Source organism: Salmo trutta, chromosome 3 (assembly GCF_901001165.1).
Source record: "Salmo trutta chromosome 3, fSalTru1.1, whole genome shotgun sequence".
Lineage (NCBI taxonomy): Eukaryota > Metazoa > Chordata > Actinopteri > Salmoniformes > Salmonidae > Salmo > Salmo trutta.
The window spans coordinates 32,674,389-32,701,781 of record NC_042959.1 but is presented as its reverse complement, the minus strand read 5'-3'; the positions used below and the strand labels follow the sequence as shown (position 1 = coordinate 32,701,781).

Sequence of the window (27,393 nt, the reverse complement as noted above, 5' to 3'; positions counted from 1 at the left end):
TGTTTTCCTGGCACACGTTTGGTCTCTTGATACCAATTGAGCAAAGTTTGAATGCCACACCTTGTAGAATCCATGCCCCAGGTAATTAAGACTGTTCTGGAGGCAAAGGGGGACCAACTCAGGGCTAGATGGGTGTATTTTATTATTTTCCATTAATAAAAAATTACAATTTATTCCACTTTGACAATAGAGTATTGTGAGGATAGTTGACAATTTTTGTAAAAAATCTAATACATTTTAATCCCACTTCGTAAAAACAAAATTTGAAAAAAAAGTCTGAAGCAACTGTACATCTCTTGCCACAATGTTAACCTCTACTTTTATAATTATATTGTTCTGAAGAGTTAAAGAAAATCTATAGATTTCTGCTTCAAACTTTGTGACAAACGATATAGCCTTCAATATATATATATATATATATATATATATATATATATATATATATAAAAAACAAATACAGAGATCCAGTGTAGACATAGCATGGACATGAAACACCTAGCCTACCTGTGGGTGAGGCAGGTAAGCCTCCTCTTCTGCCATGGCGTCTGAGAGAAGACAAATACCTTGAGAAGAGTCATGACTTTTAAAATATAATTGTAGTTTAGTGTACATATGCTTTATTACATAGCAAAATGTTTTACCGGAATTAAAGATTTTAGTGATTTTCTGCATCTCATCCAATCTCAAATGTGCCCTGATTAGACACCTCTCGTGACATTTGGATTTGCTGCTGGCATGCTGTGTATAAACCACTTATCTAACAAGCTAACCAGTTAGCTAACTAAAACACAAGTGTCAAGATAAATTAGCTAAAACAGCACCCTCTCTTAAGTACATTTTTCAAGACACCAAAACAAAGACAAAGCCAACCGTCCGTTTGCTCTGGTCTAACTAACGTTAGATAGCTAACTACTCAACTACATTTTTATGTGGCTAGCATGCAAATAGCTAGCTAATTTGACAATGAGGAAGTGGACTTGGCTAGCTAACAAAGTTATAACAATAAACTTAAATTGGTTACTTATTATAATTACTCATATCATTACATTTACATATTGTAGCCAAAGCTTACCTAGGTCACATGCGATTCCTACATCCACATCAGATGAGTCGAGTTTTGCACATTATTGCGCCATGCTTAGGTGAACTGATTTGACCGAATCTAACAGTATCTATCGTCAAACGTTCATATTATACAACACGTCTAGGTTAATAATTTTGCTTCAGTTAACGAGGAAATATGACAGTGCTAGCTAGCAACATCGACTTGTACAGTTGTTCAGAAACTTCACTTCCCCACTGGAAATTCCCAGTGACGTAGGCTTGTGAAGGTCTTTGCAGTACCTGCCCCCAGGTGGCCAAAGCTGGGATATGTTTCCTCACAACTAGGCCTCTTAAGGCAACAAACACCCAGGCAAAGATGATCAATTATATTGACAAGATAGCCGAGTGGCCGCTCTAACAATGGAAATACATCTATCTACTCAATGGCGAGATCAGGTGCGACCATTCTAGCCAATGAGAGGGTAAAAGAACTACCCTCTCCCATGGCCAAGCCACATATAAGAACAATGAGATGGATATTTCACCGGATATGAAGCATCCGCTTAGTGTTTCCATTAACTATATGGTAGTGAGAGGAAGCCCATTGGCCGGCAGTGGGAGAAGATGGAAAGAGATGGATTTTAGCCGACATTCTGCAAATGTTCTCATCAATTAAACATTGTATCTTAATGCAGTTATGTTCGCAAAACTAACATCGGTTATGAACAGAGTCGACTAAGTTTGGTGGACTTTACCCTTTACAAAAGTAAAACAATTAATATGAAAAATATATATCGTTGTTTAGAAGGACTGCAAAGGCGAATTGAGTTATTGCACACGCGCACTTCACAGAGGAGGCGTTCCCTAACGGAAAATGTGCAGATGTCTGCTAGAACGCGCCAATAGGATCTCGCTAGCTCGTGCTTGGCTTTGCCCAACTCCTAGCTTGTTCTGCCCACTATGACTCATTTGTTCACGTTGGAAACGAGCGGCATTGGTCTATCTTGGTTTAGTTATAAGGGTCTTTGTTTGTAAGGGTTATAAGGGTTATTTGTTATAAGGGTCTTTGTTACTGGATTGGTTTAACGGTACAGAAAATAACCTGCCTCAAAAGTTTGTTTTACTTCTCGTCAAGACCAGTATGTAGTAGTGGGTCGTTCGCGAACGATGGGCTCTTTTTGGTGAACCGAATTGCATCGGTAGAAGAGCCGTTTATTTGGCGCCCGGATTTGTATACCTCTATTACTGCAATAACGTTTGTCTGCAGATAAGTTACACAATAAATTATCTAAAAAGGGTGAATCCTCACTGCAGAAACAATAAATGATGGGCAGACCACGTTAAACTTGACCCCCAAAAAACATCTGGGTCAGATGGTTTAGACCTTTTCTTCTTTAAGGTTGCTGCCCATATCATCGCCAAGCCTATCTCTGACCATTTTAACCTGTCTCCTCTGAGGAGGTTCCCATTGCAAGGTAGGCTGCCATGGTTAGTCCTTTATTTAAAGGGGGAGATCGAGCTGATCCTAACTGTTATAGGCCTATTTCTATTTTGCCCTGTTTATCAAAAGTGTTGGAAAAACTTGTCAATAATCAACTGACTGGCTTTCTTGATGTCTATAGTATTCTCTCTGGTATGCAATCTTGTTTCCGCTCAGGTTATGGATGTGTCACTGCAACCTTAAAGGTCCTCAATGATGTCACCATTGCCCTTGATTCTAATCAATGTTGTGCTGCTATTTTTATTGACTTAGCCCAAGCTTTTGATACGGTAGACCATTCCATTCTTGTTGGCCGGCTAAGAAGTATTGGCGTCTCTGAGGGGTCTTTGGCCTGGTTTGCTAACTACCTGTCTCAAGAGTGCAGTGTATAAAAGTCAGAACATCTGCTGTCTCAGCCACTGCCTGTCACCAAGGGTGTACCCCGAGGCTCGATCCTAGGCCCCACGCTCTTCTCAATTTACATCAACAACATAGTTCAGGCAGTAGGAAGCTCTCTCATCCATGTATATGCAGATGATACAGTCTTATACTCAGCTGGCCCCTCCCCGGACTTTGTGTTAAACGCTCTACAACAAAGCTTTCTTAGTGTCCAACAAGCTTTCTCTGCCCTTAACCTTGTTCTGAACACCTCCAAAACAAAGGTCATGTGGTTTGGTAAGAAGAATGCCCCTCTCCCCACAGGTGTGATGACTACCTCTGAGGGTTTAGAGCTTGAGGTAGTCACCTCATACAAGTACTTAGGAGTATGGCTAGACGGTACACTGTCCTTCTCTCAGCACATATCAAAGCTGCAGACTAAAGTTAAATCTAGACTTGGTTTCCTCTATTGTAATCACTCCTCTTTCACCCCAGCTGCCAAACTAACCCTAATTCAGATGACCATCCTACCCATGCTAGTTTATGGGGACGTAATTTATAGAACGACAGGTAAGGGTGCTCTCGAATGGCTAGATGTTCTTTACCATTCGGCCATCAGATTTGCCACCAATGCTCTTTATAGGACACATCACTGCACTCTTCTGTAAACTGGTCATCTCTGTATACCTGTCGCAAGACCCACTGGTTGTTGCTTATTTATTAAACCCTCTTAGGCCTCACTCCCCCCTATCTGAGATATCTACTGCAGCCCTCATCCTCCACATACAACACCCGTTCTGCCAGTCACATAATGTCAAAGGTCCCCAAAGCAAACATATCCCTGGGTCTCTCGTCTGTTCAGTTCGCTACATCTAGCGACTGGAATGAGCTGCAACAAACACTCAAATTGGACAGTTTTATCACAATCTCTTCATTCAAAGACTCAATCATGGACACTCTTACTGACAGTTGTGGCTGCTTTGCATGATGTATTGTTGTCTCTACCTACTTGCCCTTTGTACTGTTTGTGCCCAACAATGTTTGTACCTTGTTTTGTACTGCGCCATGTTGTGTTGTTGTCATGTGTTGCTGCCATGCTATGTTGTCATCTTATGTCTCTCTTTATGTAGTGTTGTGTTGTCTCTTGTCGTGATGTGTGTTTTGTCCACTATTTTTATTTAATTTATTTTTATTCCCAGACCCCATCCCCACAGGAGGCCTTTTGCCTTTTGGTAGGCCATCGTTGTAAATAAAAATGTGTTCTTAACTGGCTTGCCTAATTAAATAAAGGTTAAATAAAAATAAATTGCATTCATGTAATAGTGAATTTTGCTTGGACTGTCTGGTAGTGGTCGGAGTGAGGATCCTAATGGGAGGGATATACAGTGTACAAAACATTAGGAACACCTTCCTAATATTGAGTTGCCCCCCCTTTCCCTCAGAACAGCCTCAATTCGTCAGAGCATGAACTCTACAAGGTGTCGAAAGTGTTCCACAGGATGCTTGCCCATGTTGACTCCAATGCTTCCCACAGTTGTGTCAAGTGGTCTGGATGTCCTTTGGTTGGTTGACCATTCTTGATACACATGGGACACTGTTGAACGTGAAACCCAGCAGCGTTGCAGTTCTTGACACACACAAACCAGTGCGCCTGGCACCTACTGCCATACCCAGTTCAAAGGCACTTAAATCTTTTGTCTTGTCCATTCACCCTCTGAATGGCACACAGACACAATCCATGTCTCAATTGTCTCAAGGATTAAAAATCATTATTTAACCTGTCTCCTGTGCTTCATCTACACTGATTGAAGTGGATTTAACAAGTGACATCAATAAGGGATAAGATGCTTTTACCTGGATTCACCTAGTCCTAGACAGTCTATGTAATGAAGAGCCTGTGTTCCTAATGTTTTGTACAATTAGTGTATAACCTGAAAACAAGGAGGTTGTTGGCAGAGAGATTTGGAACTCTGTTATTGGTCTATTAACTTATAACCGCCTGAGGATGTCACCAGGCAAGCCAAAACTTCACCCATGCAAAACCTCCTGATTAAAAGGTCCTGTGTAAACTGTATTTTCAAATCAACAACTATCAGGAAATAACACAAAAAAAACAGAAACATTAAATGTGCTAAATGGGCCATTAAATGTGCTATCATCTTGTACCAAATGATGCTTTACTTAATGAAACGTAAAATACCTGGTGATTTCAGTACCGTAAAAATGTCCTACCAGTTTTTGCCTTGTATTATCAGCCACAGACATGACACCCAACCACAATAATAACTCGTAATATCTACCTAATATGTCCCGTTTTTTTAATTTTAAATGGACACAGTATCTTTTCATAGATCTTTAGTTTTTGAACATATTTTTTTATTTAGTTATTTCAACATTAACAGTAAACAATCTTATCACCTAAAAGCATCTGTAAAACAATACACTTAGTGCAATTTACAGTTAAAACTAAACAGCTTTTGTCTGCAAAAATATACATACAGTATTTATTCATTTTAACAGTTAACTTCCATTAAGACTTAGTAAAAAAACAAAATACCTTCTATTAGGAAGACAAAATACAAATACAGAATTGACAACGTAAGTCACATTAGCGAAAAATGGTCTAGAAATGCCGAGATTAAGATATTCAAGTCACTGCACCAGCAGGAGTGGACCACATATCATGTTAAACATTTTGACACACAGGTAATACCACCAAGGTTCTAGAAGCACTTCAATGAGGCACAATGTGGAGTTTAGGCCTAATGACGCCACAGAACGACACTTTGGCCTGAAGGTTCATCGCACAGGCACAATTTACGCAGAAGCTGTAAACTTACGACGAGACGCACAAAAGCGACATTCAACACATTGGGCATTGACATCAACGCTGTTACGCAGTTTTCAGCGCAGCAACATTGAGTAGAAATGAAAAAAATAAAAACTATAAATGGCACTTTTATGGGTAGACACATTGAAAACCCTGATCAAACTGTGTTTCAATGCATTTACCAGCAATCAGTCATCACTTCTCCCATGTCTTTTCAAATCATCCCTTGGTGTGGATATTCTTCAGACTTATGAAACGGGTTAAAGGGGCAAACATATCGGACTATCGCCATCATTGGTGTAGATTGCTTTAGGGGATGTAGTTATGTTGTGACTACAGCCTCACAGCAATTATTCTAAAATACTGTATTTTCCAATGGGCACTGCAGAACAGAGCTGACCATCGACGCCAAAGACAGATACAGATTGATCTGAAACACAATACTTACCTCTACATACTGTACATGCATAAACACTTTGCCTCTAAATGGAATAAACATGGACAATATAAAAACTCAATGTTTACCCATGTGACTTCTGTACACATGGTGTTGACAGTACATGCATTTCACAACACAAAAGCTGTGTCCCCTCAGTCTTATATGGGTTCATTAACTTGTCATACGTCTCTTGACTTGAATGGTGACAGTATGGTACTGTATATAGTGAATACCTATCAAATCATTTCATTTAGTAGTGGTCAGGAAGGAGAGGAGACAAGGAAAGGAAGCCATTGAGAGAATTGGAACACGGCCAATGAGGAACCACAGGTGAAATCACCACAGTGAGTGTGTCTAAAGGGCCATGATAACCCAACAGTCTAGGACCCTATTCATTCAAGCCCAGTTAGCAGTCAATGCACATTTGATTTTCTGTAGTCAAAATCAAGAACATCAACTGCATGTCAATTCAAATGCTTTCACACTGTATAAAAGGACTGCAGATTCAGACTCAACCCTGACACCCGCTTATCAGCTTTGATTGAATAGGGCCCGGAAGCTGCTAGTGGGGTGAATGATTAAAACGTTTTGCTACACAAGCCACAAAAGTGAGTCAACTTACATACAACTTCAATTCAAAAAAATAACACAATCGATCATAGTCTTCCAGCTACAGCACGTGCTGGGATGTAAAAAAATTTAAAAAAATACATCTTTCATATTATGGAGTCTTTTCATGATTGCATTTTCTTGTAAATTCTGCATCATCAGGAATGTGGACGAAGTGCTGACAACAAGAGAACAGGTACTCAGGCATACTCTCTACTATGGATGAAACATGATCTCTAGGCCAACCAAATTACTGGAGAAATCCAATACAAGCCTCTAGTTTATAATGCATGTTTAGGATTGGCTAGTGGTCTCCTCCCTGCATTCATTCAATCAACTATAAAAAAATGAGCAGCAACAGAGATACTGTAAGACAATGTATGGAGTGCAACGTTTAAGTCATGATTCCATTCAAACTTCCTACCTACAGCTTTCGACAGCTTTCCCATCTCCCAATGATACTTATGTTTGGAATACATTTGCGAGGCATTAAGTGTTGGTAAACACATATTCTGCAGTGAGGGCGACTGCTACAGAGAGAGGTTGAGGTACTAAAATATGAGGTACTTAGCTACAGACTGAATATTAAGATGTGAGTGTGTTTGTGTGTGCGGCTGTGCATATTTCCGAGACTGTCGTAAGCCTCCACTTGAAATATGAAATAATGTCTCACATTAACTTTATAAAATTGTTATTGAATGGCCACTGTGTGGTTTTAGACGTAGTCAGTTTTCATTTCCTCTAAACCAATTTCGTAAGAATTTTGCCATAAGCAAGTATTACATTTTTATATTTTTTCGTTTTTTTACATTAGTACTTTGTAAAACCAAGCACAAGTGTCTGGACTATTTGACATTTTAATCCAGTATTTGACACAGGGGACTCTGAAGCAGCTTGATGTCTGAACTTCGAAAAAGCAACAATTACACTTTATTTTACAGTCTGGTATTTACTTTGATTTTACATGGTAGCAGTGTAATTACATCTTATAAATACACTACATGACCAAAAGTATGTGGACACCTGCTCGTCTGGGGGGGGGGGGGGCTAGCCTGAACCATGAAAAACAGCCCCAGACCATTATTAGGGCAGGTAGCATTCTCATGGCATCCGCCATACCCAGATTACTCCGTCAGGCTGCCTGATAGTGAAGCGTAATTCATCACTCCAGAGAACATGTTTCAAGTGCTCCAGAGTCCAATGGGTTTCCACTCCAGCCGACACTTGGAGTTGCGCATGGTGATCTTAGGCTTGCGTGAGGCTGCTCGGCGATGGAAACCTATTTCATGAAGCTCCCAACGAACAGTTCTTGTGCTGACGTTGCTTCCAGAGGCAGTTCGGAAAGTCGGTAGTGAGTGTTGCAACAGAGGACAGACGATTTTTACGAGCTACACACCTCAGCGGTCCCATTCTGTGGCCTACCAGATCGCGGCTAAGCCGTTGCTCCTAGGTGTTTCCACTTCACAATAACAGCACTTACAGTTGACCGGGGAAGCTCTAGCAGGGCAGAAATTTGACAAACTGACTTGTTGGAAAGGTGGCATCCTATGAGGGTGCCACGTTGAAAGTCACTGAGCTCTTCAGGAAGGCCATTCTACTGCCAATGTTTGTCTATGGAGATTGCATGGCGGTGTGCTCGATTTTATACACCTGTCAGAAACGGGTGTGGCTGAAATAGCCGAATCCACTCATTTGAAGGGGTGTCCACAAACTTTTGTGTGTGTGTGTGTGTGTATGTATACACACATATATATATATATATAGTGCATCTCGGTATCTTATTGATTCATTGTAACTACTTGGTACCAAATTCTACTTAGTACTACTCGTTTCAAAATGTATTATTGAATCATTTTTAAGTACCAGATGGTAACAATTTTATAGTGGTACTATGCATGTCGCTCATAAAATACCAGGCCTTAACATCGCTGATGGACTGTTAAACAAAAAATAAACCAACGAATTAGACAAGAAGCTAATCTGAAGGATCCTAACGGGCAAACCGAACCCAACAACGGTGAAATTGATAAGCAGTAAGATGATAATGGGAGTGACTGCTATAAGTGCTAACTACACAAACCATCTGAGAACCTATTGGGCACACAGGCCACAGCTGTTTAGAGCAGGCAACAGACCATCATGCTCTCACGGAGACACCAAGGAGCAGATGTTTGGGGGGGGGGACCTCATTGTCCCCCATCGCTGGACGAAGGGCTTTCGGATAGCCCCTCTTTTAGGCTGGCAGACTGCTTCTTCTGCTTGTGTTTGGACTTCCTCAGCATCCGCACCTGAACACAGCAACAAGGACACAATTACTTAATAGCTGTTGACTTTATAGATAGGTATGGGAGGTCTGCAACCATAGTGAAGGATACCACAGTGAAATTGTAAATATTTGTCCCATTATAGTAACAAAAAACTGTTACTTTTGGGCCTGCTGCAGATATGATGATATGCCCAGGGGCCTGGATCCAGGGCTCGCCATCTACCTGCACAGGGATGGGCTTGGTCACTGTGATACGCACGTAGTTACCCTGGGCGAGACGGATCCCAGAGCGCATGCCGCTCTGCACCTGGCCCTGGACAACACAACACACATTCCGTTGGCTTGCACGATTCTTTCCATTCTCCTTCGACTGCTCTCATTTCGCACACAGGACTGCCGCTGACTGGATGTTTTTTTGTTTGTCGCACCCTTCTCTGTAAACCCGAGACAATGTGCGTGAAAAGGCCAGGAGGGCGGACGTTCCTGAGGTACTGGATCCTGCTTGCCTGGCACCTCATTTAGCCCATTCTAATGTTCAAATCAAACTAACTGAATGCCTCGGTGCCTGTCTGCCTGCTTTATATAGCAAGCCACGGCCACGTGACTCACTGTCTGTAGGAGCGATCCATTTTTATGAACGGGCTGGTGTACCTAATAAACTGTCCAGTCAGTGTATATACACAACATACAGTGCATTCGGAAAGTATTCAGACCCCTTGACTTTTTCCATATTTTGTTACGTTATGTCCATATTCTAAGATGGATTAAATTGTTTTTCTTTCGCTTTGTCATTATGGGGTATTTAGTGTAGATTGATGAGGAAAAAAATCTATATTTAATTAATTTTAGAATAAGGCTGTAAAGTAACAAAAAGTGAAAAAAGTCAAGGGGTCTGAATACTTTCCAAATGCACTGTATCAATGAGAGTTATTTACATTTTGATCTGGATAAAACATTTTGGATCACTGGGATAATTTTTTAGCTCTGATCTCTTCTTTGTGGCAACAGGACATACTCAACAGAATAAGGAAATACTTGTAGTGGGTGATTAACTCACCATGTGTACCACCCCAGTCACCCCCACCACCTCCAGCATGCCATCGTCAATGCGAGGTTTCCCGTAGCGCGAGTCACCCTCTGATCCCCACAGGTCTGCCCCAGAGCCCCAGCTACACACACACACACACACACACACACACACACACACACACACACTGTATTTCAGATCAATATGTACTGAAGGTGTGAGTGAGTCAGGGGCCAGTGTGTATAAGCCAGTGTGTGAGGCCATTCTTGTTTAGGAGCATGCATCTTAAAGTGATCGTCATGCGTCATGAGTGTCTGATTGTCAGCCACTCACACCTTTAGCCGTTTGTGTGTATTTCCTACCTGGGGATGTTAAGGAAGATGAGGCCTTCTATGCTGGGCAGTTCTATGTCTTGCTTGTCCACCTGTAGTTTGAGGTCCTTGTGAAGGTTCCGTGTGTGACTCAGCTTCTGCAGACCCGCCTTCAGGTACACACCTTTGTTGTGAAACCTACACAGACAACAAAGATAAGTCGTTATGGAGATATTCCTTTTTTGGGGATATTTTAAAGCAATTCTCACCGGAGGTGGTCTCCTACCTGCTGTTGAACTTCCCTGGTTCCTCTTGACGGGCATGGTGGAAGTCCAGACTGACTTCAGCATCGATGCCCAGCCCAAAATAGTTGTTCATCTGCACTATCTACAACAAGGGAGACCACCAGTTGAACAGCCACGCCAAAAAGTACACCCATGCATCGATTAAAATGGTAATGTAGTTATAACAATGGCAATAGTTATAACATAAATAATATATTTCTATATCTATTCATGTTTGTCAAGTTATTGTTTTGTGTGCATTGTTATATTGTGAAAGTAAACAATAAAAACTACAATTGCAAAAACATGAATCATATCTGCATTATTCTGATTGGACCTTTGGTGGTTCCAGGAAGCCGTTCTCCTTGCCGTCATCTGTGATCTCCTGTGCATCCAGCAGAATAGTCCAACGGTCTATCTGCACCTCCTCCGCCTCGTCCACAGATACCAGGATGTGGTAGGGGTCCTCTCCGCTGTAGCCCGCCCCCCAGCGCAGGATCCGCGCCAGGTCGTTACCTGATGGGAGGCATTAGCTTCAACCTACTGATTGAAGCTAACCTATGCACACTACAGCAATTAGAAGAGAAGGGTGTGTCCTCAAGGGTCCCGCTCACCTGTGCCGAGTGGGACGATGCCGACGGGGGGCTCGGGACAGACCAGCTTGTGCCTGATGGCCTCCAAGACTCCCAGGACCCAGCCCACTGTCCCATCTCCCCCACACACCAGCACCCGGAAGCGGGGCACCTCCCTAAACGTGTGGAGTCTGGAGGATATAAGAAAAGAAAAACATAAGAGATTAGGTGGAGAGGGCCAACTCAATATTAGGATGGTGTTCCTAATGTTTCGTATACTCACATATACACAGTTGAAGTCGGAAGTTTACATACACTTAGGTTGGAGTCATTAAAACTCGTTTTTCAACCACTCCACAAATTTCTTGTTACAAACTTAAGTTTTGTCAAGTCGGTTAGGACATCTACTTTGTGCATGACAAGTAATTTTTCCAACAATTGTTAACAGACAGATTATTTCACTTATAATTCACTGCATCACAATTCCAGTGGGTCAAAAGTTTACATACACTAAGTTGACTGTGCCTTTAAACAGCTTGGAAAATTCCAGAAAATGATGTCATGGCTTTAGAAGCTTCTGATAGGCTAATTGACATAATTTGAGTCAATTGGTGGTGTACCTGTGGATGTATTTCAAGGCCTACCTTCAAACTCAGTTCCTCTTTGCTTGACATCATGGGAAAATCAAAAGAAATCAGCCAAGACCTCAGAGAAAAAACAAATGTAGACCTCCACAAGTCTGGTTCATCCTTGGGAGCAATTTCCAAATGCCTGACGGTACCACGTTCATCTGTACAAACAATAGTACGCAAGTATGAACACCATCGGGCCACGCAGCCGCCATACTGCTCTGGAAGGAGACGCGTTCTGTCTCCTAGAGATGAACATACTTTGGTGCGAAAAGTGCAAATCAATCCCAGAACAACAGCAAAGGACCTTGTGAAGACACTGGAGGAAACAGGTACAAAAGTATCTATATCCACAGTAAAACAAGTCCTATACTGACATAACCTGAAAGGCCGCTCAGCAAGGACGAAGCCACTGCTCCAAAACCACCATAAAAAAGCCAGACTATGGTTTGCAACTGCACATGGGGAAAAAGATCGTACTTTTTGGAGAAATGTTCTCTGGTCTGATGAAACAAAAATAGAACTGTTTGGCCATAATCGTTATGTTTGGAGGAAAAAGGGAGAGCCGAAGAACACCATCCCAACCGTGAAGCACGGGGGTCGCAGCATCATGTTGTGGGGGTACTTTGCTGTAGGAGGGACTGGTGCACTTCACAAAATAGATGGCATCATGAGGATGGAAAATGATGTGGATATATTGAAGCAACATCTCAAGACATCAGTCAGGAAGTTAAAGCTTGGTAGCAAATGGGTCTTCCAAATGGACAATAACCCCAAGTATACTTCCAAAGTTGTGGCAAAATGGCTTAAGGACAACAAAGTCAAGGTATTGGAATGGCCATCACAAAGCCCTGACCTCAATCCTATAGAAAATTTGTGGGCAGAATTGAAAAAGTGTGTGCGAGCAAGGAGGCCTACAAACCTGACTCAGTTACACCAGCTCTGTCAGGAGGAATGGGCCAAATTTCACCCAACTCATTGTGGGAAGCTTGTGGAAGACTACCCGAAACCTTTGACCCAGGTTAAAACTTAAAATAAAGTGGTGATCCTAACTGACCTAAGACAGGGAATTTTTACTAGGATTAAAATGTCAGGAATTGTGAAAAACTGAGTTTAAATGTATTTGGCTAAGGTGTACGTAAACTTCAACTGTATACATATATTCACTGGTTGACATTTCTCTGTGTCCGTGTCATGGCTCACAAATATACATGATAGACAAAACTATTTCCAAAGATCTTGTGGAAAATAAACATTGCACAACACAGACCCCCCCATCTGCAAACACAACAGCTGTGACATCACACTGCTGAATGAGGATAACCACCATTTGTCTCACCCAGACAATGGTCCCCCAATGGTCATGTCAAACACTTGGTGAGGGTTCAGAAGCTTCCGGAAACCATAGAGGAGCTCTCTGCCCTTCAGCTCGCCGCTCTTGGGGTTGACAAACACCAGTAGGGGCGAGTCATCTTTAGGTAACTTGTTGTGCTGCAGGGGAGTTACAACAACAGCAATGTCAATGGAGTAAAGCAAGCCAGCTTCTTCAAAAGGTTCAGTTCACGTAAATTACACATTCAACTGGGATCTGGGTTTGTTTACGTCACATTGACGTAGCATTACCATGATCTCTGGTAGGACAAGAGAGGTGAGCTGCTGGTTGCTGACAGACGTGTCTTTGGCTAACATGTAGATCCTCTCAGCCTCAGAGAAACACGATATCTGCAACACCACTGCACCTTCAACGCACACAGATAGACAGGCAAACCTTAGAATCGATGAACTCCCACATTCGATGTTATGATGACATTTACCACTTTGTATGTAATGCACTAAAACTGCTCCGCATAGAAATCGCTTATTATAATAAAGACATCACAAGATAAATGGCTGTGGGCCATACAGCAGGCTTGATATAAATGGACCATTTAGCTCTTGGGCAGTGGCAGCAGCAGCGGGGCTCTCACAGTCTGTAAGAAAGGGACTTATGTAACACTGAATGGGGCAGGAACATGCTGCAGTGGCCTGCGGCAAAAGAGCAGCGACTTGAGCAGTGTCAAGCAGAGACACAGCCCAGAACAGGCCGTCTGGGGATGATGTGGAATGAGGGCATATGGAGGGATTGTGGGGAGAAGAGAGTGTGATATTTAGGGAGGGGACAGCAGGATTAGAGAGGGATGAGATGGAGAGGGGGTGGAGAAGGGAGGGTGGTGCTCCACTGGCTGTTTCCATGGTGACGTACCCACCTTGGTTCCCGTAAACATGTGTGATGGTGACCAAGTGACCTATGGAGGAGAGCAGATTCGCATCTAGTCAGTTAACAGTTTTAATTAACATTTAAATCAACTATAATCCATTTCAAGGAAAACGTTCAGGAGGATCTCTGAACCCTGTGGGATTCTGTCCGTTTTATGTCTTGCAAAGGAGCGGAATCGTGATCCGATGTGTGTAGACTCACTCTTGATAGCCAAGTGCTCCTGTAGTAGGTCTGCATATTCCTCCTTGCTCAGCTGTACAGGCAGTCCCTCTAGTAGCAGGTTGACCTGCACAACCCTGTTCCTGCTCTCCACTATGTAGAAACGGGTCTGGTTCATCTGCCTTAGGGAGATCTGTCAGAAACAAAAAGACACAGCTATAAAAACACACACACACACACAAAATTACCCATAAACTTGAATGTCCGCTTGAAGTTCCTCATACTGTACCTTCCTGATCTCCTGCAGTTTGTCCAGCAGCAGCTCGTGGCCTGTCAGCACTTGTCTCTGAACTGGGATGTGGAGAAAGAAAGAACACACACCATCAGTGAACTTTGACAAGATACAGTAATGAAGGCATATAAACAAAGAGACTTCTTATTTTATGGAAGAGGCCAGCGTTGACGTATAGGTCAGACATATTCCTGTTTCTTATTTCCTTACCTTGCTTACTGCCCATGTAAACCTCCACAAGATTGAAGCTTGATGGGTCTTCATCCTGGAGAAAAGAACATCACCAAACAAGAGTATTGAACTAGCATTGTCATTAACAGATACATATTATAGTCAGAGCAATAGTTCAACCATTAATTGAAACTTCCGGGTACAATACATTTACATATTAGGCATATAGCAGACGCTTTAATCCAGTGTTTTACAGGAGCAATTCGGGTTAAGTGCTTTGCTCAAGGGCACATCAAGAGATTTTTCACCTAGTCGGCTCAGGGATTCGAACCAGCGTGTTACTGGCCCAACGCTCTTAACCGCTAGGCTACCTGCCGCCCATACAATACTTGTGCCAAGTTGTATTTAAGATAGAGTGGTTGTGTTATGTTGGTGACCTGCTGGTAACCTGTACCTGTTTTCCCAGTTGAGTGAGGACCTCCTTAATGACAGAATCCACAGTGCTGTTCTTGGAGATGGATATGTACGCCACAATAACCCTGCAAACAGACCCAGGCAGTAGCGATGGTAGATATCAAAAGGTATGGTATGAGGGCAACTGTCACCTAGTCGGCTCGGGGATTCGAACCAGCGACCTTTGCATTACTGGCCCAATGCTCTTTTGACCAAAGCATTTTCTGATGCCTAATGAGTCCTTTGAGATTAATTCATTAGCGCATTTGAGATTTGCACTAGTGATGTGGTTATATCAGCTGGGCGGACGGGTTTAAGTTCATTAAATATTGTGTGGATGAAGGGCGGGTGGTTGGCAGGCGCGTTGAATAAAAAGAAAACAATACATACATTTATAATTCTTGTGCAATTTACATCTATAGCTACATTGAGGTTTTTCTTGAATTATTTTAGGCTATCTGGTATTAGTGCGTAAGCCTTAAGATCTAAGTGCACATGCGCCAAATAGCCTACACACCAATCACCAAATGCTTTTGGGAATGGGCAGAAAAAGTTAACGTCAATCCATGGAAGCGAAAAGGTCAATGTCACAGTTTAATACAAGAGAAAAGCTGCAACATGGAGAGTTGAAACTAAAAAGGGAGGGCCAGAAAAGTAATGTTTGGGAAAGATTTTGTGAAGTGGGAAAAAAGAATTATAGCAGTACGGGCCGGCTATGTTATGTGTGATGATTGTGAGGCGCTACACAAATTCGACAGCCACAAGACGGGGACTTCAAATAGGCCTAATGGCAGGTCAAGGGAACTGTAGCCTACTGTTCAGATGGGTTACATGGAAACTGTAGGTCTATAACCTCTCACATAGCCTTAATATGAACTCCCGCAGAATGAATCATTTCTTGCAGTAAAATGATACACTAAATGTAGGCAAAATTTTGACTCGGGAACAGGAGTGGAGAAATATGATTTATTTATTTTAGCATCTTGAGAGAATGCGATGGCGCAGTTAGCACTTCTACAGACGTTATCTATCTTTACCAGAATCATAAAAGCTGACAGTATTTCAACCACATAAAATATGCATCCAAGCCGAACTGAAATCTTATCAGAAACATGTTGGGTCGTTTTCACAGCTTTCCATTTTCTTACAACCGGTCAAACTGATGTCATTTGGAAATTTTGCACAGAAAATATTTTCAGTTTTGTTTTTGCATTTTCTCTCCTGTCCCTAAATGTCTTTGCTCCGTGAAAGAAGATGAAAAAAATGATTTGTTTGCATCCCTGTTAGTGAGCATTTCCCCTTTCAAGATAATACATCCACCTGACAGATATGACATATCAAGAAGCTGATTAAACAACATGATCATTACACAGGTGCACCTTGTGCTGGGGACAAAAGGCCACTCTAAAATGTGCAGTTTTGTCACACAACACAATGCGTGCAATTGGCATGCTGACTGCAAGAATGTTCACCAGAGCTGTTGCCAAATAATTGAATTTCTCTACGATAAGCCGCCTACAACGTTGTTTTAGAGAATTTGGCAGTACATCCAATCGGCCTCACAACCGCAGACCATGTGTATGGCGTCGTGTGGGTGAGCGGTTTGCTAATGTCAACGTTGTGAACAGAGTGCCCCATGGTGGCGGTGGGGTTGTGGTATGGGCAGGCATAAGCTACGGACAATGAACACAATTTCATTTTATCAACAGCAATTTGAATGCACAAAAATACCGTGAAGAGATCCCGAGGCCCATTGTGAGGCCCATTTTTTTAAGGTATTTGTATTTCCAGTCATGTGAAATCCATAGATTAGGGCCTAATGAATTTATTTCAATTGACTAATTTCCTCATATGACCTGTAACTCAGTAAAATCTTTGAAACTGTTGCATATTGCGTTTATATTTTTGTTCAGTATAGATTGAAGCATTCCTTCTATTGATTTCTGACATTCTGGTGAGCAAGGGTTTATTTAGTCTTCTAGGGCAACATTATTACATTTACGTCATTTAGCAGAGTGACTTACCAATTGGTGCATTCACCTTATGATATCCAGTGGAACAACCACTTTACAATAGTACATCTATATATTATTATTTTTTTTTGGGGGGGGGGGGGGTTTAGAAGGATTACTTTATCCTATCCCAGGTATTCCTTAAAGAGTTGGGGTTTCAGGTGTCTCCGGATTTTCCATATAATGACAGAAGCTGCTTGTATCTAATTATAGACAAGTTGACGAACAAATCGCTTACCAAAACTTTGGAAATTATAAGCAGAAACATATCTAAAATCAGGCAAAATCGTTCCGCCGTCTTTGACTAACCTACAGCGCATTTTCTATATTAGCGCATATATTATATATTAGCATATATTAGTGCAGGCCTCAGATTTTCCCTTTATCACATATGGTTTTCCGGTTGCGGATGGGTTAATAGCAACTACAGGCGGGTGAACAAACAGCTGACCCATGCACCACTAGTTTGCGCCATAACTGAGCAGTTTCCCTATACATTACTCACTTGAGCCAGTCGGCATAGATCTTGAGGACCTCGGTTTCCTGAGGTTTGGCCCTTAGGAGCCACGCCTCGGGCACATTCTCCTTAAAGATGGCCTGGTTATCGGGGCTGCCGTTATGGTTGAGGACGTCGTCGTCGACTAGAGCCTGCTGGCCGTTGTCTTGGAGCTCATATTCCAGGGGGTCATCTGGGATGTAAAAGGCCCTTAACGCTGACTCCTGCAGACAACAATTAGATCAGGGACTGGTGACCCTCCTCCTGGAGAGACCTATTGGATGTGCAGGCTTTTACTCTATCCCTGCTCTTAGAAACACACCTGGCCTGATTCTACTGATCAGCTGCATGTCAGACCCTTGATTAGATGAATGAGGTGTGTTAGAGCAGGGCTGGAGTCAAAGCCTGCTCTCCAGGAGGGTTGGCCTTAGTTTTGAACAACCTAATCCATTTTTATTATCATCATTATTGATGTTACTAGTGATAGTAGTGCGGTAGTATTGGTGATGATAGTATACATATTATTAGTACCGGTTGTTGCAGTAGTAGTTCAACAATATTAGATCAGTATTACAGTGGTAGTACTAGGAGTTGTGGTAACAGAAATGAATGCACTTAAAACAATGAAGCACTTAATTAATCTAGTGTCAATCTGTTTTTAGGGAATGGGGAGAATCTCACCACGACTTCCACATTCTTGGTTATCCGATGAATGGAGACCAAACGGAAGTGGCTGCGCTTGACTGCATCATCCCCATCAAACACCTTGAGAACCTGCTTCCCTGCAGTTTGGCACACAAAAAAATATTTAGACCAACGTGGTCAATTCTATGGACTTGTATGATTAGGATTAGGGTAGACTTGGATTTGATAACTAAGCATTAGCAAATGCTGCAGAACATCAGGAGCGGTAGGACTACTGTTAGCTTAGTGTCATGCTCTACATAGCAGAGCTAAAGCATTTTAAAATAACTTTAAACCAGAAACGTTAGGGAATCTTTTTTCTAGCTGAAACATGGGAATAATCATACGTTTACATGTGGCTTCAATGGGGACATGCTTGGCTAAATACAGTGTGACAACTCATCCTGTACCTACCTGAATCTGGTGTGGTTGCCAGCTGGCTCTCCTTTGTAGGTCTGTCAGCATCTTCCAAGTTATCTGATGAAGCAAAGTTCAAGTTATAGGTACGTGAAGGCAAACAATGATGAAATGGAATGAACGTTGCATTTGCTACAGGTTTTTCCCACATACTTCACATTGTTTCACTTCTGTGTGAAAACAGTCTGCTGAAGAATGGATGCTTTTTTTCATTTCAGGTTAAAGCCAAACACAGTTTTACCATTGCTCATCTTGTTTGACAAATGGCTTGTGACTCATCTTGCCTGACCTAGAACAAGTGACCAACAACATGTTGACACTTGCTCCAAGCACCTCTCATTCCTGGCAGCCTAGGTGCCCAAGTACAAATGCTTACAAAGGGAGTGCAAAGTTGACTGTGTGGAGTTAGCAGTGAATGAATTAGGCCTGTCTTACATTATCATAATGGAAACTAATTTTCTTGATTTACACTGAACCAAATTATAAACGCAGCATTCAACAATTTCAAAGATATTACTGAGTAATAGTTCATAAAAGGAAATCAGTCAATTGAAATAAGTTCATTAGGCCCTAATCTATGGATGTTACATGACTGGGAATACAGATAATGATTTATTTCAGCTTTTATTTATTTCATCACATTCCCAGTTGGTCAGAAGTTTACATACACTCATTTAGTATTTGGTAGCACTGCCTTTAAATTGTTTAACTTGGGTCAAACATATCAGGTAGCCTTCCACAATAAGTTGGGTGAATTTTGGCCCATTCCTCCTGACAGAGCTGGTGTAACTGAGTCAGGTTTGTAGGCCTCCTTGCTCGCACACGCTTTTTCAGTTCTGCCGACAAATTTTCTATGGGATTGAGGTCAGGGCTTTGTGATGGCTACTCCAATACCTTGACTGTGTTGTCCTTAAGCCATTTTTCCACAACTTTGGAAGTATTGGGGTTATTGTTCATTTGGAAGACCCATTTGCGACCAAGCTTTAACTTCCTGACTGATGTCTTGAGATGTTGCTTCAAAATATCCACATAATTTTCCCTGCCTCATGATGCCATCTATTTTGTGAAGTGCACCAGTCCCTCCTGCAGCAAAGCACCCCCACAACATGATGCTGCCACCCCCGACCTTCACGGTTGGAATGGTGTTCTTCAGCTTGCAAGCCTCCCCCTTTTTCCTCCAAACATATCGATGGTCATTATGGCCAAACAGTTCTATTTTTGTTTCATCAGGCCAGAGAACATTTCTCCAAAAGGTACGATCATAGTACGATTGTAGTCTGACTTTTTTTAATGGCAGTTTTGGAGCAGTGGCTTCTTCCTTACTGAGCGGCCTTTCAGGCTACGTCAATATACGACTCGTTTTACTGTGGATATAGATATTTTTGTACCAGTTTCCTCCAGCATCTTCACAAGGTCCTTTGCTGTTGTTCTGAGATTGATTTGCACTTTTTGCACCAAAGTACGCTCATCTCTAGGAGACAGAATTCGTCTCCTTCCTGAGCGGTATGACGGCTGCGTGGTCCTATGGTGTTTATACTTGCGTACTATTGTTTGTACAGATGAACGTGGTACCTTCAGGCGTTTGGAAATTGCTCCCAAAGATGAACCAGATTTGTGGAGGTCTACAATTATTTTTCTGAGGTCTTGGCTGATTTCTTTTGATTTTCCTGTGATGTCAAGCAAAGAGGCACTGAGTTTGAAGGTAGGCCTTGGAATACATCCACAGGTACACCTCCAATTGGCTCAAATGATGTCAATTAGCCTACCAGAAGCTTCTAAAGCCATGACATTTTCTGGAATTTTCCAAGCTGTTTAAAGGCACCGTCAACTTAGTGTATGTAAACTTCTGACCCACTGGAATTGTGATACAGTGAATTATAAGTTAAATAATCTGTCTGTAAACAATTGTTGGAAAAATGACTTGTGTCATGCACAAAGTAGATGTCCTAACCGACTTGCCAAAACTATAGTTTGTCAACTAGAAACTTGTGGAGTGGTTGAAAAACAAGTTTTAATGACTCCAACCTAAGTGTATGTAACCTTCCGACATCAACTGTACCTTAAAAGAAAAGTGTTGGTGAGTGGATCAGAAAACAAGTGACCACCATTTGCCTCATGCAGTGTGACACATCTCCTTCGTATAGAGTTGATCAGGCTGTTGATTGTGGCCTGTGGAATGTTGTCCCACTCCTCTTCAGTGTCTGTGCGAAGTTGCTGGATATTGGCGGGAACTGGAAAATGCTGTCGTACACGTCAATCCACAGCATCCCAAACATGCTCAATGGGTGACATGTCTGGTGAGTATGCAGGCCATGGAAGAACTGAGACATTTTCAGCTTCCAGGAATTGTGTACAGATCCTTGCGACATGGTGCCGTGTATTATCATGCTGAAACATGAGGTGTTTGCGGCGGATGATTGGCACGACAATGGGCCTCAGGATCTCGTCACGGTGTCTCTGTGCATTCAAATTGCCATCGATAAAATGGCATTGTGTTCACTGTCTGTAGCTTATGCCTGCCCATACCACAACTGCACAGCCAGCATGGGGCATTCTGTTCACAACGTTGACATCAGAAAACCGCTTGCCCACACAACGCCATACCGGGGATTCATCCGTGAAGAGCACACTTCTCCAGCGTCTCTGGCAAGAGCTCTGGTGGACATTCCTGCAGTCAGCATGCCAGTTGCACTCTTTTAAAACATCTGTGGCATTGTGTTGTGTGACAAAACTATACATTTTAGACTGGCCTTTTATTGTCCCCAGCACAAGGTGCACCTGTGTAATGATGATGCTGTTTAATCAGCTTCTTGATATGTTAGGTGGATTGATTATCGTGGCAAAGGAGAAATGCTCACTAACAGGGATGTAAACAAATTGTTGTGCGTATGGAACATTTCTTGGATCTTTTATTTCAGCTCATGAAACATGGGACCAAATGTGTACATGTTGCGGTTATATTTTTGTTCAGTATAGTTTCCAATGTGTATATTTTTTGTGTCCAATTTAATATTCTATTGTATGTACATTTCTGTGAGTGAAACAGTTGCTGAGAGGATGTGGCTTTGGGTAGGGGGAGGGGTAATGGATGTTGGAGACCACAAGCTTACCCAGCTCATTCTGGTAACTCTCAGAGATGCGGTAGCAGTGCATCTTGCTAAAGTTCCTCGAGCATATTCGCACACAAGCAGGGTGAAGAAGCATGTTGCGTAGCCGTCCCAGGCCGCACTCTGGGGGCATGATGAGATAACAGGCAGCGTGTGTCTGCAAAGTATGACACAAACGCTGTTAAAACAAGCACATGCAACATGCCGTCTGGCATTATTAGCTACAGTAGTTTTTTTGTGGCGGTACTTTTATTTTCGTTTTGAGTCTTACCGTAATACCACACCACTGACACCGCATCCCCGCCAGGACGTCTGAGGAGCTACAGGTGTGCCGGCAGACCTCACAGCGTGCACCTGAAGGAATATTCCCCTCCCGCCAGTGGTGGGGGAACATATCCTTGGCCAAGAGGATTAAACAAAACAAAAAAAGACAACCGAGAGAGATGTGTTACAATAAGCAAAAAGTAGACCAGTCAAAACATAGGAAGAAACTTATTATCCTGTTGGATGTGCTTTTATGTCAATCTAAAAGGACCCAACTTCCAAACATATTTGGTATTGCTCAGCACGGCTGTCATTTCTCTCAGGTCGTTCCAGTGTGATTGCTCAGAATCAGGCCCTCGAAGCCTCTCTATGGAACTCTCTATGGAGGATTCCCCCCTTGACAGTGGCAGGTGATAAGTGGTAAGTGCCCAGTGCATTAAAACATGTGATTTTCCTGTGTTTTATATATATTTTTCACACTACGGAGGTTGGAATAATACTGTGAAATACTGCCTGAAATTTCAGACTGTTTTGGTGGGATGGAGTTTTGGCCTATCTGGTGACATCAATAGACAGTAAATTAGTTATTAGACCAATAAGAGAGTTCCAAACCTCTCTGTCAGCTAGTTTTCAGCTTTCCCCTCCCCACTCAGACCACTCCTAGACAGTCCTGGCAAAAATCTTGCTCAGAAATTGCTCTTTGCTTCTTTTTGACCATTGGAATTGAAAAAAGAAATAATCACAGTACGGTATTTAATTGTTACCCAGAAATGATTTGATATTGAGATAAGAATGGCTGCATTGGACTTTCATTTTAACTCAAAAGTGCACTTGTCTTTTGTTTTGCTTCTTGGCCTAATGAGTTTATAGTATCTTAACATGCCACTGGGGGAATTAAGGGAACATTGTGAACAGAATGCACCTTTTAGACAGAAGGCTTGTGATACTTACAAAGTCCTGACTCCCATCCTGGTGACAGAGACGGCAGTCGCCACAACTGAACGTAGCACAGTCATAGTGGGCATGCAGCTCACAAACTGAAAGCAGAACCAATGATTACGTTACTTCTGTAAAAGTCACTACTACCACTGATGGACTGGCTCCCAATCAGATTTCCCCCAAGGAAGTTGAAATACAATTTGAATGTACATAGAATGTACTTTATGCGTGTAAACGTTTGCATTTACTTTGTCATGTAGCCTATCTACACATACGCTGAGGTTTAGTTTGCTAGATTTCACTAATTTGTTACATCATGACCTGTACACTTCTACAAAGTGAACCTGCAAAACTTTGGCCATAAGTTGTACATTGTATGTTGTGAAAGCTCTTAAAAACCAACCTTCACAACGAACGGCAGTGTTTCCCTCCAGATGCTTTCGACACACACAGCAGAATCTCTTTTTCTGCCCTGCTGGACCAAAGCAATGGGCGACAGGGACCTGGAGTTCACAAATGGACAAAAATGGAATATGACCAAAAAGACCATGACGAGGATTGCCGTGCCAGCGTGCACTCAACAGGAGCATGCACTCAACAGGAGCATGCACTCAACAGGAGCATGCACTCAACAGGAGCATGCACTCAACAGGAGCATGCACTCAACAGGAGCATGCACTCAACAGGAGCATGCACTCAACAGCAGCATGCACTCAACAGGAGCATGCACTCAACAGGAGCATGCACTCAACAGGAGCATGCACTCATCCATCAGATCACCGGCAGTAACAGAGCAGTGTAACTTTATGGTGTCAGTGTCACTCACCTGCACCTGTGTTGGGGCCATGCATGAACACACAGTCCTCACCATCTTCAGGCACTTTTCATGGCACATAAAGTTACACACTAGCGGTGAGAGGAGACACCAAATAACAGAGTCAGTCGAGGAGCATCAGTAACTAGGCTATCCAAAGTCCCATTCATATTCTTGTAATTAGATTTTGTTGTAACATCGTCTATGAACCACCTTTCAGTGTTTCCCCTATATTATTTTAGCAGCCGTGCACCGCTAGCTAAGATACAGTAACGTTATGCTAGCTAAAAAAAATGTTTTGTTAATATAGGATTGGCTGGTGATGTCATTGAGATCAAGATAAATTAAACTGTCCTCAAATTTCAGATGAGTTTCAAAGGAAGAGAACATAATTAAATGTTTATGTATTTTGGAATAGAATGTCCTTTTACCACCCCTGCCACCGCCGCTGAAATAAATCCCAAAGGGAAACATTGCCTTTCATCCAATAATGCATTATGGTATTTGCTAAGCATTCACAGTGGCCTAATAGATCCACGTATCTTCAAACTCAGTCATAGTGCATTACATAGAGCAGAGGTTCATCACAAAGAAGCAGTCGACCTCAAGCTGACTAGGGAGGCTTTAGTCCTTGTGCATCCATTGCCCTCTAAGGCAACCTGTCTAACAACAAGAGTTCATGAGAAGCATCCAATTTCATGGAGGCGACATGCAGCATACACTTCAGGTACTAGTCTAGCATAGTTTTGCATCAATTTGACACATTAACAAATAGGCTGATACTGCATTTAAGTAGGCACATTAGTCTAAAATATAGCATTATACATTTGTTATGCTGTGTCTAGGGTGATATGCTTTTACAGATGCTCTGCCTCTGCTCTCCAGCATCCAGTTCCCTGTTGCCATGCCGACGAGTTAAAGTATATCTGCAGCTGATTGCGCAACAGAGGCTTTGAATCTCCCCTCTGCATGGTTAACACTGTGTGTTATCCATCATCTTCTGTTGTGTTGTGCAGTGCTGCTCCTATATGCTTTAGTGCTTGGCGAGGGGTAGCTTCGCTTACTACATGTTCTATTCACGTTTTCAATCTTTTTCAAGGGAGCAACATTTTCTGATGTCAACCATGATGGATAAATCATGTAGGAAAATAGAGGGAATTTACTAAATTCACATTAATTGATAGAATCACAATGTCAGTCTGTGCATGATGATGGCATAGCCCTAAAAGCCACAGTGATTTTCCACATACAAACAAACTCATTGGACACACAGAACCAAGGCACATCTTCTCTCTCACACACACATACAGCTTCTCCTCTCGCACACACACAAGCATGCCATCACCCTGAGTACTGCTCTATGAACATATACATGATGACAATATCGAGAAAAGTTGAGGACATATAAGCTTTTGTTTAAGCTCAAAATGATTCAGTTTGTGCATCCATTCAACAATTCAAAGTGATTTCCCCAATGTCAAATACATCTGACATTTCAGTTGAGCTGTTTCAACTCAAATAGTCTGGTCAAGTAAAGAAACAAAAACAACCGTCACGTTCTCATGTAAACCAACCTACCTTCACAAATGAATCCGTTAAGACCCCATATGAAATCACTGCAGTTGTGGCAGAACGTTGGTTTGGTGAGAGTCACTTTCCTAAAACTGTGTCCGGGTGCGCTGACCTGGTACCTTGAGCGAGAGCCAGGGGACTGTTTAGGCTTTTCCCTCCCAGACAAGGGGCTAACGGGTGGGCTTTCCATTATGGAATTAACATTCTTAGCTCGAGCGCTGTCTGCCATCGTATCTGTGCACCACAAGGGTCGCGTACAATGAAAACTTAGTTAGTTCAAATATGTTTCCGCTGGCAAACTAGCGCGCTCCAAGCAACGCGTTATCCCCCGCGGCTGTGTCATTCATTACACCTTGGAACCAGATGCGCCAGCTGCTGAAGCCATAGCGGTCATGAAGTTAGCGAGCAAGCTAACAACAACAACAACGTTAGACATGGCAGTTAGCTGCATTGCAAAACATTTAATAAAAATAAGTCTTGAATGATCCAGAACGACGGTTAATTCACAACAATACACTTCACCTGAGTCTTGTCGCTCGTCACCTGGAAACATAAAAAATAAGCTTACTGGCTAACGTTAGCTAGCAAGCCACATTTGCTCGCGAAAAAAATAAAAGGCAAGGAAGAAAGCAAGTTCAACGAAAATCCATCAAAAGCAACGTGTCAAGCTAACTAATTAGCTAACTGTTACGCCCGCATAACTAATTAGCTCATTTTTACGCCCGCAGTTTTCATAGCTCTGTGTAGTAGTTTACATCCGCCCTCAGCGTCCAGGCAAAATGGGTGAGTGACTATCGTCAGAGAATTTTAACAAAGACTGCACAGTATGAAGATAGGCAGAAACTGCTTCTCCAATCGAAATCCCCGATAACGTTTGTAGGCGATGTCATGGCGACGTTGGCTAGCTAAACTCAGACGCAGAAACACGTCATCGGTTTAACTGTCGTCTCCAACTACCCCTGACTGCAATGAATTTAAACTATGTCAACTGGTTGATGATACCACCATATTTTTGAGAGACAGGAATGATGTTTCTAAAGCAGTTTCCTGTATTGAAGACTTTTCCTTAGTTTCAGGTTTGAAAATTAATATCAATAAGTCAGTCTTATTTCCACTCAAGGATTATGTTTTACAGGAAGTATATGGTATCCCAATTAAAGATAAGGTTACTTATCTTGGAATTGTTATATGCAAGGATGAAAAACAAAGGAGTGAATTAAACTTTGACCCCATCATTGAGAAAACAAAGAAGAAGTTGAACCTCTGTTTGCTGAGAGCTATTTCGTTACACGGTCGGGTTTTATTGTCCAAAGCTGAAGGGTTATCCAGATCGGTTTATATCTCGTTATCACTTGAATTATCCCCTAAAACTGTAAAGGATTTAGATAAGATTCTTTATAATTTTATTTGGAGGAACAAGCCTCACAATCTACGGAAAGATAATCTCACTAATACCCAAGAACAAGGAGGTCTTGAGGTTTTAGATTGCAATACTCTAAATAATACTTTTAAAATAAATTGGATTCTTAATTATATTAAGAACCAGTACAGTATTTGGAATATTTTCCCTAAGTATTTATTTGACTCTGTTGGTGGTTTAGAATTTTTGCTTCGATGTAATTTTGATGTTGATAAAATCCCAGTAAAATTGGCCAAATTCCACAAGCAGGCAATTTTAGCTTGGGTGTTAGCGTATAAACACTATTTTCCCCTCACAGATACTTTATATGGAACAACAAAGATATACGATTTAAAAATAAGTCTCTTTTTTTCATAACTGGTTTGAGAATAAAATTATTTTGGTTGGTCAGTTACTGAATGAGGATGGATATCTACTCTCATATGGGGAATTTCTCGATAATGTTTAAATTCCAATAACCCCGAAAG

The 27,393-nt window shown here is 42.0% G+C and overlaps 2 protein-coding genes across 7 annotated transcripts in view; both read right to left on the bottom strand.

Moving 5' to 3' along the window:
* Positions 1-1,323, bottom strand: part of LOC115173310 (nuclear factor NF-kappa-B p105 subunit) — a 38,898-nt gene extending 37,575 nt beyond the window's left edge. For 2 of the 4 annotated variants that reach the window (XM_029731315.1, XM_029731321.1), the window contains exons 1-2: positions 1,073-1,322; positions 505-563 (exon numbers count right to left, since the gene is read on the bottom strand). In XM_029731315.1, coding sequence (XP_029587175.1) covers positions 505-540 — 36 coding nt within the window. In that variant the 5' untranslated portion in view covers positions 541-563; positions 1,073-1,322. Of the gene's footprint in view, positions 1-504; positions 564-1,072 lie in introns of all 4 variants that reach the window. The other 2 variants (XM_029731300.1, XM_029731308.1) reach the window with 2 other exon arrangements.
* Positions 1,324-8,632: 7,309 nt separating this feature from the next.
* On the bottom strand, positions 8,633-26,519 carry LOC115173298 (diacylglycerol kinase theta). Of its 3 annotated transcripts, none has more exons than XM_029731272.1 (23): positions 25,513-26,519; positions 23,947-24,026; positions 23,524-23,623; positions 23,133-23,218; positions 22,189-22,320; positions 21,921-22,074; positions 18,808-18,870; positions 18,391-18,491; positions 17,719-17,933; positions 15,203-15,287; positions 14,788-14,842; positions 14,575-14,636; positions 14,328-14,478; positions 14,116-14,154; positions 13,493-13,608; positions 13,209-13,360; positions 11,283-11,431; positions 11,006-11,184; positions 10,671-10,771; positions 10,436-10,582; positions 10,104-10,215; positions 9,207-9,359; positions 8,633-9,068 (listed from the first exon to the last, which is right to left on the bottom strand). In XM_029731272.1, the coding sequence occupies exons 1-23, from the start codon at positions 25,733-25,735 to the stop codon at positions 8,967-8,969; spliced, it is 2,757 nt and encodes a 918-aa protein (XP_029587132.1). In that variant the 5' UTR covers positions 25,736-26,519; the 3' UTR covers positions 8,633-8,966. The 3 variants fall into 3 exon arrangements, with proteins under 3 accessions (XP_029587132.1, XP_029587142.1, XP_029587147.1); XM_029731282.1 differs by having other exon boundaries at positions 22,189-22,314; positions 25,513-26,518; XM_029731287.1 differs by lacking the exons at positions 23,133-23,218; positions 23,524-23,623; positions 23,947-24,026; positions 25,513-26,519 and adding an exon at positions 22,794-22,821 and having other exon boundaries at positions 22,189-22,314.
* Between the last annotated feature and the right edge of the window lie 874 nt (positions 26,520-27,393).